At 42.6% G+C, this 20,426-nt stretch overlaps 1 protein-coding gene across 1 annotated transcript in view; it reads right to left on the minus strand.

The window, feature by feature from the left end:
- Ticrr (TOPBP1 interacting checkpoint and replication regulator) overlaps nucleotides 1-20,324 on the minus strand; it is a 45,372-nt gene extending 25,048 nt beyond the window's left edge. The window contains exons 1-7 of the mRNA XM_052713448.1: nucleotides 19,571-20,324; nucleotides 13,470-13,749; nucleotides 11,754-11,992; nucleotides 9,932-10,166; nucleotides 7,720-7,852; nucleotides 2,961-3,100; nucleotides 1,349-1,567 (exon numbers count right to left, since the gene is read on the minus strand). Coding sequence (XP_052569408.1) covers nucleotides 1,349-1,567; nucleotides 2,961-3,100; nucleotides 7,720-7,852; nucleotides 9,932-10,166; nucleotides 11,754-11,992; nucleotides 13,470-13,749; nucleotides 19,571-20,233 — 1,909 coding nt within the window. The 5' untranslated portion in view covers nucleotides 20,234-20,324. The remainder of the gene's footprint in view (nucleotides 1-1,348; nucleotides 1,568-2,960; nucleotides 3,101-7,719; nucleotides 7,853-9,931; nucleotides 10,167-11,753; nucleotides 11,993-13,469; nucleotides 13,750-19,570) is intronic.
- Between the last annotated feature and the right edge of the window lie 102 nt (nucleotides 20,325-20,426).

The following is a 20,426-nucleotide window of genomic DNA, read 5'->3' on the forward strand; positions in this document are numbered from 1 at the left end:
TGCCTCCTGAGTGCTGGGATCAAAGGCGTGTGCCACCACCACCCGGCATCATTAGTTATTTTAACATGCAAAAAAATGAAGTACTCAGAAATTAAATCTAACAAAATATGTGTTAGACCTATATGAGGAAAACTACAAAACCATGGAAGAAATCCAAGAACCAAATAAGTGGAAGTATCCCTATGTTCATAAACAGGCAAGCTTTGCATTGTCAAGATGTAAATTTAATGCAACCCACTGACGACCTCAACAAGTTAATCTGAGGGTACTGGCAAACTGATTTTAAAGTTCATACAGAGACTTTAAAGCCAACACAATGCTAAGAGATAAGAGCAGAGGACTAAAAACCACTCAACTTTAAGACTTACTGTATGTGTGGCATCAGAAAAACAAAATACAAACAGATCAATAGAACAGAATAGAGTTCAGTATTAGTACAGTCAACTGACCTGTGACAAAGAACAAAAGTGATACAATGGATGCAAGATCAATAAATGGTGTAAAACAGCTGAACATCCAATGGGAAAGATTAAGTTTAGACACAATCTTTTATCCTCCACAAAGATTAACTCAAAGTGAGTCAGTCACAATATGAAAATAAAAGGTCTAAGATTGCTAGAAAATAACAAATAAAATCTAGATATCTAGGAGGAAAAAGAAACAGAAGTTCAAGGCAAAACTCTGTCACATAGCAGGCTTGAGGTTAGCCTGGGCTACTTGAGATACAAAGCCAACCAACTAAAAAGAAATTAAATGTTCTACCAACATACTGATGAGAGTGTAAAGATAAGCCATAGATTTGAAGAAAATATTTGCATAGGACATCTGATAAAGGCTCATTATCCAAAACAGGCAAAGACCTCTTAAAACTCAATAAAAATGGGCTAGTAAGAAGGTGCCTTGCCGGGCGGTGGTGGCGCACGCCTTTGATCCCAGCACTCAGGAGGCAGAGGCAGGCGGATCTCTGTGAGTTGAAGGCCAGCCTGGTCTATAGAGTGAGCTCCAGGACAGGCACCAAAACTACACAGAGAAACCCTGTCTCAGGAAAAAAAAAAAAAAAAAAGAAAGAAAAAAAGAAGGTGCCTGCTGCCAAGCCTGATGACCTGAGTAGATCTCTAGGATCAACCTCATGGTGAATGGAGGGGACACTGAACTTCTGATCCTCCAGCCTCTACCTCCCAGTGCTGAGATTCTATGTGTGCACCATGATGCTCAGTTTTATATGAGGAATCAAACCCAAAGATTTCATGAATGCTAGGCAAGCACTCTATCAGCTGGGCTGGACTGCTCAGCCTCCAGCTCTCTAGACAACAACACAGACACCAAGCGTTCTAGAATGAATGAACACCTTTAAGTTTAGAACTTCGTAGCGCTCTTCCTCTGTCTTCTGATTTCTCTCCTGCTCTGCTGACAGCTGTTTTTTGGAGCCCTTTCTCCACAGCCATGTCTGGACTACCATCTGGGTGGAACTTCTGCGCCTTTACATTCAGCCTCGCCACATTCAGCATCTTCAAGGAGCGGGACATGGTATTCATCTTCTGTCTCACTGGAGTTCGAGGGATACCACCTGCCAAAACACCAGTGTGGGACGAAAAGTCAACTTTCACTTCTATGAAATCAAGAACTGTATTATGTCAGAAAGAATACTGGAAAGAAATATTTCCCTTCAGAAATTATCTGAACCAGGTAGTTCTTTTATCTGCTTCTACCTACAGTATAAACAGGCTCCTTTTACTGAAGTTTAGGAACTAAATATCTCAACAATCATTTTTTAAAGATGATGATTATTATTATTTTCATGCATGAGTGTTTTTGCCTGCATCTATGTGTATATGATTCTTTTGCCTCTGTGTGTGTGTGTGTGTGTGTGTGTGTGTGTGTGTGTGTGTGTGTGTGTGTATTGTGTGCATGTCTGGTACCCAGGGAGATCAGAAGAGGGCACTGGATCCCCTGGAACTGGAGTTACAGATGGTTGTGACCTGCCATGGAGTGCTGGAAACTAATCCCGGGTCCTCTGCAAAAGGAAAAAGTGCTCTTAACTGCTCTCTCTCTCCAGACCCATCTCAATGATTTTACCCAAAGCAAATACCAAGCACACTTCAATTTGGTGTTGCCCAAGAGACAGTGGTAATAAGACTTTTCTTTCTGGCAGTGCTAAGGATAGAGCCCATAGGTCATGCATGCTACGCAAGTCCATGGCTTTTCTGAAACACAGTTAAGCAATCTGCATCAAAAGCCAATTTTCATACTCTTTAAACACAATTAACTCATTTCTGGAAACTGATGCTAAGGAAATATCTCAGAGTTTATGCATGATCTATACTAGAGTATTATTTGTGATGATAGAAACTGAAAACAATCTACATGTTCAACAACATGAGTGAAGCAGAACGATTAAAAAGGCAAAGTTGGCCAGGGATGCAGCTCTAGGGGAAAGTACTGCCTAGCATGCCTGATACCCTGGGTTCGGTTCCCAGCATGGGGTTCTGGGAGGCAAAGTAACTAATAAGCAAATATTTGTAAATAGGAAAAAAAAAAGCTGTATTGATATTTCTATTATAATCAAAATGAGGATGTTCAATTCATTAGGAAGAACATCAGTGATTTAATTCATATTGAATATAATATTTCCAAATTTGAAATATAAAAATTTGTCTTTAGTCGGGCGGTGGTGGCGCACGCCTTTAATCCCAGCACTCGGGAGGCAGAGCCAGGTGGATCTCTGTGAGTTCAAGGCCAGCCTGGACTACCAAGTGAGTTCCAGGAAAGGCGCAAAGCTACACAGAGAAACCCTGTCTCGAAAAACCAAAAAAAAAAAAAAAAAAAAAAAATTTGTCTTTAGTTACTGTTTCAGTCTTAGTCAACCTCTTTTCATTTTTAGAAAGAGTAACAGTGTTTTAAAATGTAATCTCAAAAGGAAAGAGAGACTGCCTCAAGAAGCAGGCTTTCTATGTGCATACGTTTCTTTCTGCTGCGTTCTTGATTAACTACAGTAGATTCTTCATGAGATTTTCTCTGGTAGAGTTCAGAGAGGCAGCGTGTTAGCTCACTTTCGGTTTTAGAGGATTCTTCATTATCAAGTGAGGCAGCATGTAATAACCTATAAGACAAGATGCATCATATAAGGCCAAATTCGAACTTTCCAGACCACCAGAATCAGAACAGGTGCAGGGCTATCAACTGCATACATGCATGCTAGTCTTCAGCAGACTGACTGTCCCATGAGAGCTGGATGGTAGGGAAGGCTTATCCCACCCTTTTTCCCTTTCTAAATATTTGCTGTTAATTTGAACATACGAACTTTTCAACCAGAAAAGCAGAGAATACAATATATAAAGGTAAGAGTATACCTAGCATCAAGATTAGAGATTAAATTCTTAGTATGTAATTTTATATTTACCTTAATATATAATTTTATAGCTGCTGCACACTTTTAAAAGAAATTAAGCATTGCTGACATAGTTAAAGTTCCACTCCATCTTTTCTCAACTACCCTCCCTACAGGCATTTTTAAGTTTGTTTACATCTTATGTATAGACACACACACATGACTTCTATTTTCTATGTTGTAAATTTTATATAAATGATGTCACAATTTTACCTTTTGCAATTGTTCATATTCAACATATTTTTCACTTGTATATCTCTAGTTTATCCATCTTTATGAGTTTTATCAAAAGTATATGAGGGTTAGAGAGATGGTTCAATGGTTAAGAACTTGCTGATCTTTCAGAGGACCCAGGTTCAATTCTCACATGGTGGCTCAAACCATCTTTATCTCCAGTTTCAGGGGACAATTCTGCCCCACTAGGGCACCTTCACTCATGTGACATATCCATATGCAGACACATACACCTAGATATAATTTATCTTGGATTTTATCTTTCTAATAATTTTAAAGTGCTTTTCCTATTTTTTTAATCTACTAGAAATTTACTATATATTCTGAGTAATTAAAATCTGGTTTTATCTTTTGGCTAGCCAATATTATTTATTAAATCGAATCATCTTCCCTGCCGGCTCACAATGCCACCCTTGTTTGTTACATGCCACATTCCCATAAATTCAGGAAGTCACTTCCCAGCTTCTCTGCTGTTTTGGCTTATCTGTGCACTACCGCCACACTACCTCCTGTACTGTAGCTTTATAGAAAATCTGCATGTCACAGAGGAGGAACTTCTATTTTCATCTCACATTTGTTTGGTTGGTTGTGACAGGGTTTCTTTGTAGCCCTGGCTGTCCTGGAACTCACTTTGTAGACCAGGCTGGCCTCTAACTCACAGAGATCCGCCTGCCTCTGCCTCCCGAGTGCTGGGATTAAAGGCGTGCGCCACCACCGCCCGGCATTAGACTTTTATTTTTATCCATCCTCTCTTACATTTATTCCTAAGTACCTTAATTGTTTTCCAGTGTTAAGAGTCAAACCCAAGGCAGGGCAAGTACTCTACCTGTGAGCTATACTCTAAGCCCTCTGAATGATTTGTCAACATAAACTGTCTTTTCTTAGAAATTATACTTTTTAAGACCATAGTCTCAAGGGATCAATTCTATAGTTCATAAATGATAGTTTCTGTTTGTTGTAGGCATGCTATTGACTTTATACGTTAATTTTGTATGTAGCAACACGCTGTATTCTCTTAGTTTAATCATTTATCCATAGAATCTTTTGGATTTTTCTATGATGATACCATACATTCAATTCTTAAAGATACTTTTCAGAAATAATTCAGAGTAAATTTCTACATTGAAAACTATAAAACACTATAAGAAATTAAAGATCTAAACAGATAGATGTACCAAGTTTACGGATCAAAGACTAAACATGCCAGTTCTTCCCCAAATTTAGCTATGAGTCTATACATACCCAGTCAAAATTCCAACAGGCTTTTCTTTTGAGGAAATTAACAGGCAGATTCCGTGTGTGTGTGCGTGTGTGTGTGTGTATGTGTATGATGGAGTATATATACCTATGTGCATGCACATGGAGACCAGAGGAGGATGCTGGGCATCTTTATCGCTCTCCACCTTATTTTTTAAGACAGGGTCTCATGTGTGGCCATTCCTGGCTTTTATGTGGTACTGGGGAGTTGAACTCAGGTTCTCTTGCTTTCATAGCAAGTGTTCTTACCCACTGAGCCATTTCCCCAGCCCCAATAGGCAGATTCTAAACCTCACATAGACATTAAGAAATCTAGACTCAGCCGGGCGGTGGTGGCGCACGCCTTTAATCCCAGCACTCGGGAGGCAGAGCCAGGCGGATCTCTGTGAGTTCAAGGCCAGCCTGGTCTCCAAAGCGAGTTCCAGGAAAGGCGCAAAGCTACACAGAGAAACCCTGTCTTGAAAAACCAAAAAAAAAAAAAAAAAAAAAGAAATCTAGACTCAAAACAAATAGAAAATAAACAAAACAAGTTGAGAAAACTTACCCTATCTGCATTAGAGAGCTAAACTATAAAGTTACAGTATGTGGTATTGTAGTACAACATTTTAGACAATGTGGTATAATCATAGCTTCTGGACTCTTCTGTCTAGAAAGGTTTCTGAACAATGGTAGTCAACTGATGGAAAGTAATTAGGATTTTCTAGCAAATGATACTGGAATAAATGGATAACTATGTAAGAGAAAAAAACCCTAAACTTTACCTCTTAATAATAATTTGAATCTCTACTATATCTTCTACATTTCTAATACTGTGTATTTGTGTCCTTTATCTTTTTCAATTACCTCATCTTTTTTTAAGATTTATTTATTTATTATGTACAGTTTTCTGTCTGCATGTACGCCTGCATGCCAGAAGAGGTCACCAATGATCTCATTACAGATGGTTGTGAGCCACCATGTGGTTGCTGGGAATTGAACTCAGGACCTCTGGAAGAGCAGCCAGTGCTCAGTTGCCTAGTCTTAAGGCTTACTTGACTTTTCTTTCTTTTTTATTTACTTTGTGTGTGTACACAGTTATGGATGCATGATTAGTGTGGAGGTCAGATTACAACTTGTGAGTCAGTTCTCTTTCCACCTTTCCACACGACAGGCTCCCAGGAGCAAACTCACATATAAGGTCTACGCAGCAAGCGTCTTCATCTTCTGAGCCACTTTGCTGGCCCCTTACTTGACTTTTTAAGAAACCACCTTTTATTTTAGTTTTACTTTCCACATAATCCATATCTGTTCTTACCCGTCTAACTCCTTCCTACACTTGAGGCAGGGAGACAGCTTTAATTTGGCACCTGGACTGACCACTAACTCTCTATCTTCCCAAGTGCTGAGGTTACAGGAGAGCACCACACCTGGTTCTTAGCCCTTCCTGTACTTGATTCTTATTAACTGGTTCTTAAATTTCTCTTTAGAAAAATAATCAGTGAAGCCTGTATTTCTTTCAGTATAAATTAATCTATTGTCTTAGTCAGTGTTCTGTTGCTGTGAAGAGACACCATGACCACAGCAACTCTTATAAAGCGAAGCATTTCATTGGGGCTGGCTTACAGTTTCCGAGGTTGAGTCCACTGTCACCATGGTGAGGACCAAGGCTGCACATAGACAGACATGGTAGCTGAGATTCCACATCGAGATTCACAGGCAGCAGAAAGAAACAGACCCTGAGATTGGCTTGGGCTCTTGAAACACCAAAGCTCCTCCAGTGACACACTTCCTCCACCAAGGCCACACCTCCTCATCCCTCTCAAGTAGTGTCACTCCAGAATGACCAAGCATTCAAATCTATAAGCCTATGGGTGCCATTCTTATTCAAACCACCACGCCTATATTACAGTTTGATATTTCCTTTGCATTTGTGTGTGTGTGTGTGTGTGTGTGCACACCCGCGTGGTGCCACAGTGCACACGTAAAGGTCAGAGGATAACCTGCAGAAGTTATGCCCTTCTTCCACCATTTGCTCCCTGGGATCAAGCTCAAGTTATCAAGCTTGGCAGCTAATGACTTCAGTCACTGAACCATCTCACCAAGCCAATGTTGCTTAATTTTTACTTTAATTGATACTTAGTTCTAAATGTTTCCTGACTGCCGTATATTTATATAGATGGATAAGTAGTGTGGTGGTTTACATGAGAATGGCCCCCATAGGCTCATATATTTGAATGCTTGGTCCTCAGTTGGTGGACTATTAAGGATTAGGAGATGTGGCTTTGTTGGAGAAGGTGTGCTACTGGGTGTGGGCTTTGAGGCTTTCAAAGTCCACACCAGGCCTCATCTCTCTTGCAATTTGCCTCCAACTTGCAGATCAGATGTGAGCTCTCAGCCACTGCCCCCGAGCCATGGCTGCCTGCCTGTTGCCACACTCCCCACCATGACAGTCATGGACTAGCTCTCTGAAACTGGAAGCAAACACCTAATGAAATCCTTCTTTTATAAGTTGCCTTGGTCACGGTGTCTCTTCACAGCAATGGAACAGTGACTAAGAGAGATAGATGTGTTTCTATATGTTAGCATTTTACATTTTACTGAAATATTCCTCTAAATACATGTAAAATTATGCTATTTTTCTAGTCTCCGAAATTTACTTCATTTTAAAAGTGCCTTTTAGTACAAGAAAATAATACAGTAATGTAAAATGCAGAGAACCACCATACTGCATCAAGCTGGTAAATCTGCAATAGTAAACTGTGACACCGAGCTACAGAAGGGTAGGCTCCCTTCGAACAAGCCTGCTCACATCTGACTATTGCTTTAATAATCAATATACAAAAAGATGTATGAAGCTTTACCAAAATGACTCCATCAAGTCTGAGGTGGCACCACTGACGTTGGAAAAAGGAAACCACTTTTCCATAAGAGCTGGACTCCAGGGGCTGGTACGACTAAGCTCCTGCTGGACCCACTCTGGAACACAGGGGGCTACTACAAGGACAGAAACAAGAGAAGACATCAGAACCAAGGAGAGAATCCAGTGTTTTGTCCCGGGCTGACTTCCCTCTCTCCAAAGTGCATGTGAATGCTCATCGTTAACAACATCCGCCATTCCGCCATTGTGCATTGCGTTACCGACTCCTACAGATCTGTCTTGTCTGGGGTGAGGGGGTGGGGGTGGGGAATGCAAACCCAATATGAAGTTTTTTGCTCCTTTTACTCACACAACCCTTTATCTTATTTCTGAAACATTACTCTAAATACATTTAAAATTGTGCTATTTTTCTATTCTCAGAAATTTACTTCCTTTTAAAAGTGCCTTTAAGTGCAAAAATAAATAATGTACAAACAAAAGCAGTCTAAAACTGCAGAGTAGAACCACTGTACTGGATCAAGTTGGTAAATCTGAGGCAATAAGATGCGACACTGAGTTATAGAGGAGTGGGTTCCCTTAGAACAGGCCTGCTAGAGGATGTGTTTGGAACATCAGAATAAAACCTCATGAATAGGACTTATCTGGATAGAGTATGGTGGGGAGTCTGGACAGTAAGGCATCACACTGACTTACGAACTCCAAGAAACTGGGCCAGGCTGGAGCACACTGGTAAAATACTCGAGTGCCGTCTTACAGCACTCTAAAATAGTCTCCTGTCCTGTTTCTAAAGATGTAACAAGTAGTCCACACCCACCTGACAAATAAGACAGTGACACACACGAAATAACCCATTGCTTTGATGAATGTGATATTTCAAATACGCAAATACACACCCTACCCCAAAAGCAACAGCTGAATTAAAGCGGGTTAATGTGAACACAACAGGAGAACACAGCACTCCCCCTGTCCTGTTCCACGCCATGCTCCTGCCTGTCTGGCCGGTTCTTTTCCTTGTCAATCACCATTATCTCTCTAACACCAGTCTCAACCTCGCCTTTCACTCCCTGTGACAGCATCTTCACCCCTTGTTTATAGAAGGAAACACAGGTAAGCACTTCACTTATGAATTCAATGCCCTTTCACAGAAGTTGTCTATTAACACCATTACTGTGTATTTCCATGTAACAATGTGCACAGGGACGTCAGAAGAGAACTTAGCAGAGTTGGTTCTTTCTTTCTAGCTGTACATGGGTTCCAGAGATCAAACTTGGATTCTCAGGCTTGGCAGCAAGCATTCTTCCCTTTCTGAGCCATCTCCACAGCCCTGAAATTTCTTTTTGTAATTTTATGTGTACGGGTGCATATGTCTATGCACCACTTTGTGTAGTACCTGTGAAAGCCAGAAGAGGGTGCTGTACCCCCTGGAACTGGAGTCACAGTTGTGAGTGGCCGTGTGTGTGTGTGTGTGTGTGTGTGTGTGTGTGTGTGTGTGTGTGTGTGTCTGGGAATTGATCCCGGTGTGTGTGTGTGTGTGTGTGTGTGTGTGTGTGTGTGTGTGTGTGTGTGTGTCTGGGAATTGATCCCGGGTCCTCCAGAACAGCAGCCAGTGCTCTTAAGCACTGAGCCATCTCTCCAGCCCTCATGCAGCCTTTTCCACCCCAAGCTTTAAAATTATTTTTTCAGTGTATAAAATATAGGTTTCACTGTATTTGAACCTTGTTCATATTCATCACCTGCTTCCTAACTGTCCCAATTTGCTGTTCCCCTTCTCACCGTCAAACAGTCTGGCTTTCACATCACATGTGTATGTATGTATACAGGAAGATAGCACCCACATGAGGGAAATATAGACGATTTTGTCTTCCTTTCCTAGTACACTGTTATTGCCCATGTCCCTCCTCTTTGTTTTTTTAAGTCTCTCTCTACTTTCATGTCCTAGCCATCTACATGGATAGTCATAAACTACAGTAAGAGCCACGCTTCATCTTATGACTAATTCCAAAGTGCTCCCCAGAGCCTTTGGCCCAGGTCCTCCCGGATTTCTAAATGAGCGATTTAAACTGCGGACAGCTTGGACTAGAGCCTGCTGTTATCTTCCTTACAACATCCTGGGGTCCACCAAATGCATGATGGGTAAGTCTGGAAGAGACTGCAGACCACTCCTTGCCATGTTAATCACTGGTGGGACAACTTACCAGAAGAAGCAGGATCTTCAAATAAATTATGGACCTGATTCAGTACACTATCTACAACATCTGAGAAAAGGGAAGCTGTATCCTGGGGGCCTTCAGCCACAGCTGTCTGGAGAAAATGTCTTTGAAATTCAGCTTCTTTGGCTCGGAACACTGTGAGAATCATAGCATTGGCAGAGAATGGGGAAATAATTCCTGTGATGGGGGGCCAGCCTTCACCAGGATCCACACTGGCAACCTACAAAGAAATGCTAATTAGTTGAGAATATTATTGTCACTATGCCTTAAAAAATGTAGCCTACTAGAAGACAGAACAGTAGTTGGCTATCAGTGGCAGAAGAAAATTTACTATTCATATAGTCCCTAAGTTTCAACCCATAAGAAAAAGCTTACAGTGCCAGTAGTATTTACTATGTGCTTTTCGTCTGTTTCCTTCCAACTGTATTTGTTTTATTTTAATAGTGAAAAGCAGGAAAACAAGATTTATTCAGTCGGGAAAAACAGAATAAAGAGATCCTGGCCCACCTTCTTCAAGCCTAGTACATGGCACCCGAAGCAAGTGCAGCTGTATATACTCATCACACATTTGCTGAATCTTATAACCACTCAATTTAAAATGATTATCACTTCCACTTTAGAGGATGGATTGGGGCTTAAGAAAAAGCTACTTGTTCAAGGTCACCTGCTGGTGCAAGAAAAAGCTACTAGGTACCTCTGACTTCAGAAGAAATATACTTCACTGTGAGGCAACACAATCACTGAAGGGGTTTAGCCAGCACACACCTGGGCAACAGAGCCGAGACCTAATCCAAAAGGTCTGACTCCCCAAGCTCGTCTACCCAGTACAATCAAGTTTTGTACCACATTAGTAATAACACAGTATAGTGTTCTTTTCACTATGTAACTCTTAGGACAGTTTCCACACAAGATCTAGAATCTTCCTCCAGAATCTTTTACCAAAGGATCTAGAATAAAGATACTTCCTGAGATTACAAAGGGAAGGAAAAACAAGGAATTTGAGGGTAATTACAAAAGAGCCATCATAGCTGGGTGTGGTGCTGCACACCATTTATCCCGGAAATGAGGGGCAGAGGCAGGCAGATCTCTGTGAGTTCGAGGCCAGCTAGGGCTAAACAGTGATACTCTGTCTCAAAAAAAACAAAAAACAAAAGAAACAAAAGACACCATCATTTTAAAGTCAAAGCTGGATATATTTGTATTCCTTTCAGAAGACAGTTCTAAGTTTGAGTGACTATTCTTATGCTATTGTATTTAATTTTATATTGTAGCAGTTTTTTCTTAAATACATTAAAAGCAAAGTATATTACAGAATATTTAATAAATAGTGAAAAACCACCCATTATTTCGTTCTCATACAACCATCTCAGTGGGCTAGCTACCTTTTCTCTATGTAAATTCAGGATCTTTAACTTAATTGGATTCATGATGTATGCAACTGTACAAATGGTTTCTTCACCGATAATCATCATTTTCAGGACGCTTCAGTGTAAACAATCTACTGGTCTACATCAACAGTATCTCTGGAGGCTGGAGAAATGGCTCAGTTGTTAAGAGCACTGACTGCTCTTCCAGAGGTCCTGAGTTCAGTTCCCAGCAACCAGATGATGGCTCACAACCATCTGTAATGAGATCTGGTGCCCTTGTCTGGTTCTGCAGGCAAAACACTATATACATAATAAATAAATAATCTTAAAGAAAAGAAAAAAGAAAACCCCCAACAACTTTAGTAAGCCTGTACAAGGCAGGTGATCTTGGCATTTTGTGAAAAATGGACAAGAATCCCTGATGTGTGGGGGACACCTACCAGATGGAATTCTTCAGCAGTCAACCTGCTCACCAGCTCCTGAAACAACAGCCTTTGAGTTGACTTGTGTCCCTCTGGACTTTGTAGCATCCAGTTGTCAGTGCCGACAGCACTACTCATTGGGAGAGACCACTGGGCCACTGAGCCTCTTAAAAATATTCTGATTGGCTTCTGGAAATGTCTCTGATGCATGGCTAAGGGCTCTAGGGAGACTGCCCATGTTTCTTGAGTTTCTTTGCCTGATAGAAATAAAGCATATTAAAATTTTAATATATGAAATAGTTTCTAAGAGATTTCATAGTAAGAATGAAAAGAATCAGATTTCCAGTTGAGATAGTGGGTAACGTCACTCAATTCACATTTCAGTCCTTAGCTTATTGTCTATGAGCTATCAGAGCAGGTTCATTTGGCACCAGAGAAAAAAACTGTACACAAATGGGTATAGGATCAGAACTTCTCAATTATGACTTGGAAATGTGTACTCGAGTGGTACTACTAGAAAAAGTAAGACTCTCTGATTGGTGGGGTGGTAAATGTTCATAATCCCAGCACTCAAGTGCCTGCAGTGGGAAGACAGAATGGCCTAGGCCAATTTGGGCTACGTACTGAGGTCCCTTCTCAAAGAAGACCCAAACAAAACTGAAAGATAGCTACTGTAGTAAGATCAGAGTATGGTTCAGTGGTAGATAACTACCTAGCATGTAGGCTCTGGGTTCAATATCAAGGTACCACACAGGAAAAAAAAAATCCCATAAAAACAGTGTATTAGATATTATGAGAAGGTTAGATTCTAAAGACTGAATGGTAAATTGCTTAAACAAAAGTACTCTTTAAAATTTTTTCCCCTTTTATGTGTATGAGTATGAGTATATATATGTACCACATGTGTGCCTAGTGCCCTCAGAGGTCAGAAGAGGACAATAGATCTCCCGGAACTGGAGTTACAGATAGTTCTGAGATACCATGTGGGTGCTAGGAACCAAACCTAAGTTCTCTGAAAGAGAAACAAGTGTTCTTTATCACTGAGCTATCTCTCTAGTCCCGAAAAATACTCTTAAAATTTTTTAAACTGGCCAACTCTTGGATCATACACCTAGAATCCCACCACTTGGGAGGTGGAGGCAGTATGACTAGCAAACAGTTCAAGGCTAGCAAGTTTGAAACCAGCTTGAGTCTCAAAAAAACAAAAACACACTAAAAATCGTTAAGCTGCACATAATTACAAAATAGTTCAAAGTATCCATCTCTATGCAGTATTTCCCTGTGAATATAGATATTCTCAGAAATGAGCTTCACTACATAGTAAATCATACGGGAAACAAATTTGTGAAGATGGTGGCTTTTCCTGGTAACCAACACTTGGGGGCTTTGTAATTATTTCTTCTGTAATCATCCTCTTTCTATATGATCTCTAATTTATCAATTTCTTCTACAAGGCAATGAAATCCCTATACTCAGGTGCTTGGGTATCTGAAGAATATTATCCTTCCTTTTGAAAGGGCTAAAAAATTCTTTGTAATCATTCCCTTTTATTCTTTCACACATGCACTGGCAGTTGTACCACAGTTCAGTTTTCCTGTGGTGTCTGATTTTGCTTACGGATTTTTAAAATTCTATCAATGAAACTGAGTACCAGGCTACAGGAAATGCTAAAGAAACTGGAACTTTGCCTTGAAGAAAAAAAGTAAGATTTTTTTTTTGAAGTTATTTGCTTACCTTTAACAGGGAGAAATAATGTTCCTTCCATCTGGGGAAATGAGGCTTCGTACTCAGGAGAGTTATAGAGTAAGCAGTTTACAGCTGCATCTATTGGCAGAGCTGAGATCCATGGGGAGAGGTGAGGTTCACATGACAGCTCGCCACCACTCTGCAGAACTGTTTCCCTGCCTTTAGGAAAACCCAGGCTCCAAGTTTCACATGGCAAGATGGTGCCTCCTCCATGGTGGAGCAGTTCACAAACTGTCCAGTACCCCACGTGGTCTGGGGAGGTCCACAACTAAAATAAACATGACAAAGAAGCTTGGGTGAGTGTAAATTGAGCATTTATGAATAAGCTAGAGGAAATCAGGAAAAAGGTGATACCAACATCAAAGGGTCCAATACACAATTTAATGTATCTTTGAGCCAAGTACAAATAACAGCTGGCATCTATTCCTACACAGCCCAAGATCATATCACCACATAACATACTTCAAGGACAGTACTGGGGAGATGACCATCAATAAAGTGCTTGTCTTGAAAGCACAGGGACTTGAATTCAAACCCTAGAATGCATGTTAAAAAGCCAAGCACAGTGACACGCTGTTTATAATCCCAGCACTGAGAAACAGAGAGCAGTTACCCTCAGGGCGCACTGCTCGACAACCTACTTAGTGAGCTCCACTTGAACATTGACACCAAAGTTGTCTTCTGCCCTCCTACCACGTGATACACGTGAACTACACAGAAAGAAAAGATTCTCTCTTTTTTTAAAGTAGCCCTCTTTTTACTGCTTTTCATGTTTTATTTATGTGTATATATCTGTGTAAGTGCATGCAGTGTGTGTGTGTGTGTGTGTGTGTGTGTGTGTGTGTGTGTGTCCTCAGAGGTCAGCTAATACCACATAGTTATGAACTGTCCAACATAGGTGTTGGGAACCGAACTCAGGTCCTCTTAGATAAACAGCAAACACTCTTCAGTCCTGGGCCATCTCTCCAGCCCAACTGCTTTTCATTTTGAGACAGGGTCTCATCAAGTTACCTAGGCTAGACTTGTTCCATCCTTCTGCCTCAGACTTCCAAACAGCCTAGACTACAGGTCTACCCTAGGCCCAACTAAACTCTTTAAAAACCAGTATTTATTTATACTAATTTCAGTCATGGTCTCCCTGTGTAGTCTAAAAGGGCCCAAACTTGAGGTCCTCCTGCCTCAGCACTTATCACCACTCCTGGCCTTAATGAACTCTTCCACAGATTACCAAGGCTGTGTGTGTCCTGCCTCTGACCTTTCCTCTGACTCCAAGTGTGTTCACTCAGATCACAGAGCCCATCATGCTAGTCCTTAAAACCTTTCATGCCTGCTTCCTGCTCCTAAGACAAAGTAACACTTCACCACTGCCATAAAGTCCTTTAAAACCAAACCCAACAGCTTCTTCATCAACTATCCCCACCTTCTGGGACAAGGAGCCACTGTGCCTTCAACATGTCATGCTTTATATTATAGAAATGTGTACCACGGGATGTTCTTTCCGGCTGTGTCTCCTGGGCCTCTTTACCAATGGGGGTTTTAATATTTCTCTATCTATTGCAGCTCCTGCTTTGTCAAAAATTCCCCTCTTTCCTTCACTCATAGAATGCCGATATTCAAGCAGCATTTGTTAAAAAACACTTTTTGGGGTTTTTTCTTTTGTCTTGTTTTGAGACAAGGTTTCTCTGTGTAACCACCCTGGCTGTCCTGGAACTCGCTCCACAGACCAGGCTTGCCCCACAGACCAGAGATCTGCCTGTCTCTGCCTCCCGAGATTAAAAGTGTGTGCCACCACTGCCTGGTATTCAACAAACTTTTATTGTGCAATCTCTGTGTGACAAAGAATGGTTAAGACTCAGTGTCTTCTAGAACCCTTAAAACTGGTGAACTTGGAGCTGGAGAGATGGCTCAATGGTTAAGAGCACTAGTTGCTCTTCCAGAGGACCCAGATTCAATTCCCAGCAGCCACAAGGCAGCTTAAAACTGTCTGTCAACTCCAGTTCCAGAGGATCTGACACCTTTTTCTGACCTTCAAGGGCACCAAGCATACAAGTAATACACAGGTATAAATGCAAACAGAACTGCTGTGGAATATTCCTTTTGTACACTGTAAATACATATTGCTCTCATTGTTAATTAAAAGCTGATTGTCCGATAGCTGGACAGGAAGAGACTGGGTGAGACAGCCTGAAACAGACAGAATGCTGGGATGATGGGCAGAGTCAGAGGAGTTGCCCGCCTGCCAGCCAGCCAGACGAAGAATGAGTTGGACACACAAAATGGGACAGAGATAAAAGCCACAAACCTCAGGACAGCACACAGATTAATAGAAATGGGTTAAGTTGTAAGAGCTAGTTAGTAACAAGCCTGAGCTATTGGCCAAGCATTTATAAGAAATCTTAAGTCTCCATGTTGGTTATTTGGGAGCAGGCAGTCAGGACAGGAAAACTCTGCCTACACAGAACACTCATACACATAAAATAGAAGGGGGGAAAAGGCTGGTAGAATAAAACAGTAACAATGTAAACTATTTGACAACATCGTATGTAACAAGACAGTACTACAGGAATATGAAATTAGAGCAACCATCCTATACCTAAACTATAAATTAGTATGAGAAATAAAACTGGAAGGTCTTCAAGGTTATCTAGGTCATCCCCCAACTAGCCATTACATTCAGGTTCAAAGAGGAGCAAGGAATTGTACACAAGTAGAGCAAGACAATGATAGGCCAACCAGTCCAAGAATGAACTATCTTGATGTTTTTAAAATGACATTTCCATGGACTTTGATGGATCAACTAAATGTCACAGCACTTGGGGGGCTAAAGCAGGAAGACAGAATTCCAGGATAGCCTGAGCTATACCACAGGTCTCAGCTTTAAAAACAAAAAACAAAAAAAAACCCACAATATATTCTGAAAGTTTTCTTTCAGTCATGCACACCAATCTTGTAAGCATCGTAACAGCAAATAACAATTAATTCATTGATTAATCTGTTATCAATTATGCAGTTCACCGCTATGTGGAAGAAAGCAAACTAGTTCAGATATCACTGATTATGACTTTTTTTCCTGCCGAAAGGATAGAAATAAATCTACTAAAACTGATTCAGCCAGAAGACTGGCTTGGAAGGGTTGGTGGGGCTAATAAATGTTGACATTTCATTTACATATGTTATATGCACATAATTCTCCCAAGCATTCAACCATACCCAATTTATATTGGAAATTTTTATTATATATATAAAACTTATTTTGTGTGTGTGTGTGTGTGTGTGTGTGTTTGTGTGTGTGTGTGTGTGTGTATGTGTGTGTGTGTTTATCTTGCATGCATGTCCATGCACCACTTGCTTGCCTGGTGCCCTCGGAGGCCAAAAGAGGGTGTCAGATCCCCCGGAAGTGGAGTTACAAAAAGCTGTAAGCAGAGGCTAGAGAGATGGCTCAATGGTTAAGAGCACTGGCTGCTCTTCCAGAGGACCTGGGTTCAATTCCCAGTAACCAAATGGCAGCTACAACTGTCTGTAAATTCAGTTCCAGGGAATCCAACACCTTCACACAGACATGAATTCAGGCAAAACACCAGTGCACATTAAAAAAATTGTTTTTCTTCTAATTTAAAAAGCTGGACAGTAGTGGCATATGCCTTTAACCCCAGCACTTGGGAGGCAGAGGCAGGCAGATCTCTGAGTTCAAGGCTAGCCTGGTCTACAGGTTGAGTTCCAAGACAGCCAGGGCAACAGAGAAACTCTGTCTCGAAAAGACGAAAACAAAAGGTTGTAAGCCTCCAGGTTGGTACTGGGAATTGAATACAGATCTTCTGGAAGAGCAATCAGTGTTTCTAACTTTAGCCATCTCTTCAGCACTTATACTTAACATAATTTTTATTTGTTTTTGTTTTTCAAGACAGGGCCTCACTATGTAGCTCTCAGTGTCCTGGAACTCATTATACAAGGCTGGCCTTGAACTCAGAGACCCACTACACCTAACTTTAACATGGTTTTATTAGACCTGGAGGAATGGCCCAGCAGTTAAGAGCACTGGTAGCTTTCCTGAAAGAACCAGGTTCAACTCTTGGCACCCACACAGCAGCTCACAACCACCGACAACTCCAGTGTCAAGGAATCTGACACCATCTTTTGGCCCCTGTAGGCAGCAGCCCTGCAGGTAATTCAGACAAACAATGCAAAACACCCACACATTTAAAATAAAGTCAGATTTTTTTATTAGTTCTTGGAGAATTTCTTACAATGTATTTGATCATATTTACCTCCCACTTCTTCCCCTAAATCTCAACATTCTGGATGATTACTGTTGGTTTCTCATCTGTAATCTTGCTATTTAAGCAACTCCGGGCTTAGAGTTGTGTAATTCTATTAGGTGGAAGCTCTTCACCTGTTTAAACCACTTTCTACATCTTCTAATTGATCAGAACAAAATCAACACTCAAGCCTGGCCTGGGGGAACAGCACTCCTCCTTTCTAACTCTGCTCTTCTGGGTTCCCAGTTCCTGGTCTTTCTATTTGTAATGCAAAGTTCATTCCTAGCTCACACCCTTAGACATGGCCTTCTCTAAGTCTGGAAATGCTCTTTCCCAGCCTTCATAGTCTTCCTCATCACTGTTCAAGTCTGCTCGGAAAGGCCTTCCCCCCTAAGTACACCTCTAAATACAATAGCCACCAGCCTCCCTCACCCAGCCTTTCTTTTCTTTGGAGCAAGTTTTGAAATCACTTATTTGCTCATCTGTTCAGTATATCTTCCACACTAGATGCAATGGCTTATTAATGCATATAGCTTTACTGAATAATGTAACAGAAATAAAAATTAATTTTATATATTATAGATCCTTTCATGTTATAATTTCACATATATACATATGAAAGAGGAGACCAGGAGTTCTAGGTCATCTTCCAATACACAGAGCCCCAGGCCACTCCATCCTGGGCTACGACTTGCTACACTAGTCTGTTTCAAAACTAACAAGGGCGTACACACACACACACACACACACACACACACACACACACACACACACACATTTATCATAGCAGTTACAGGAGCAAGGAGTTTCACTGCCTCAACAAAAATCCAAATTAGCCGTTTAAGACTAAGTTTGTAAAAAGTGATTCATCTAATCAGCAGATATTTACTTAACACTTACAGTGTTCAAGACATAACTGTAGGGCAATGCAAAACTATGTTAAGGCCTGGTACCCGCCTTTGAGACTTTTGTTTGCTTTTTTGAGACAAAAATCTTTCTATGCAGCCTGGCTAGTCGCTTCCCATAGGCCATCATCATTGAGATAGTATTTCTAGAATAGATGGAAAATGACAGGTGTGTCCAACGGGAACAAACAGAGCAAGAGCCACAAAACAAGCCACAACAACAAAGGATTTTTGGTTTTGTTTTGGAGACAGGGGCTCACTATGTAGACCAGGCTGGCCTTGAACTCAGAGAGATCCACCTGCCTCTCTCTGTCTCCTGAGTGTTGGGATTAAAGGTATGGACTGGGCGGCCACCATGCCAGGCCAACAACAAAGGTTAGGATAGGTTTCTACCGCTTTACAAAGGGTAGGACTAGAGGTCCAGGGAGACAGGGCAAAACAAGCAGTCAAGATCTGTGACCCGAGTCGGGCGATGGTGGCCCATGCCTTTAATCTCAGCACCTGGGAGCCAGAGGCAGGCAGATCTCTGCGAGTTCGAGGCCAGCCTGGGCTACGGAGCGAATTCCAGGACAGCCAGGGCAACGCAGAGAAACCCTGTCTCGAAAAAGACAAACCACCAAACAAAAGATCCGTGGCCTGGCTGAGCCAAACTGCACGTGCTGGAATACAAGTGCTGTGTAGGAAAACTACGCAAAAGCACACAGGTACCAAAGCGCAGAGGCTCTTCCACACTCACATTTAGTAGCTACAGAATCTACTCATTTTGTTGGGGAAAACTGTCCCTCTTTGGGACCCGCAGGAGTCTCCTTCGGAAGCGACACACGGGGTCATACACCGTTCATTCTGGGTCTATGGCACTCTACAGAGCCTGACAAGTTCTAGCTGGCGGGGAGTACGTGTACTGGATCCGAGACCGCTCTCACCTTACCTTAGACCGCTCGGTGGTGTCCACCCAGTACAAGGTGATATTTCGGGCGATCATGACCTCCTGGACCCTCTTGGGCAACACCTTCTCCATCACCTGCTTGGGGGTCAGCGGCACGCGTTGAGCCTGGGCCTCGCACCCGGACACGAACTGCAGCAGCTCCCTCTGCGAGTGAGGACAGGGCGCCAGGAGGAAGACGGCGTTCCCAAAGCCCCCGAGCGCGGCCTGGGCCTCCTTGGCCTCGCTCTCGGCGTCCAGCAGTCTCCTGCCGCTGCTCCGCAGGATCGGCTTTGTGGGCGACGTGATCTCGGGCCGATCCCACTGGTAGTCTAGCAGCGTCTCCATCAGGGCGCCGTGCGTGTGGGTGGCCCTGGGCGTCGGGCCGGGCAGGTGGGCGCCGGGCGCGCCATCCCCGAGCCTGGTCTCCAGCTCGTCCTCGAAGTCCTCCCAGGAGCGGCTCCCCAGTTCGCGGAAGTCAGACACGCGCGAGGGCCGGCTCCGTGCGCCCTGGGAGTCGAAGAACTTGAAGGCCCAGTGGACCCTGGCCAGGCCGAAGCGGCAGCTGAGGTAAGTGAGCAGGCGCAGGGCGGCGCGCCGGGCCGGGCTGGGGCGAGCGGCGTCGCCCGCCGTGTCCACCAGCAGCACCACTTTGGGACAGCAGGCCATCTCGGCCGCCCCCCGGGGGCTCAGCCCGGCCGCGCGCTGCCCTTCCCGAGGCAAGGCACTCGCTTCAGTCAGCCAGCGCCATGGCCCCGCTTCTCGGAGGCCCTGGCTCCGAAGGCTCCCGCGCTCCCCGACAGCGGCTGCTATTGGAGGAGCCGGTCCCCAAGCTTGCTTCTTATTGGCTGCGGGCTGAGCG

The sequence above is a fragment of the Peromyscus californicus genome, unplaced genomic scaffold, assembly GCF_007827085.1.
Source record: "Peromyscus californicus insignis strain IS unplaced genomic scaffold, ASM782708v3 Scaffold_4__1_contigs__length_199733344, whole genome shotgun sequence".
Classification (NCBI taxonomy): domain Eukaryota; kingdom Metazoa; phylum Chordata; class Mammalia; order Rodentia; family Cricetidae; genus Peromyscus; species Peromyscus californicus.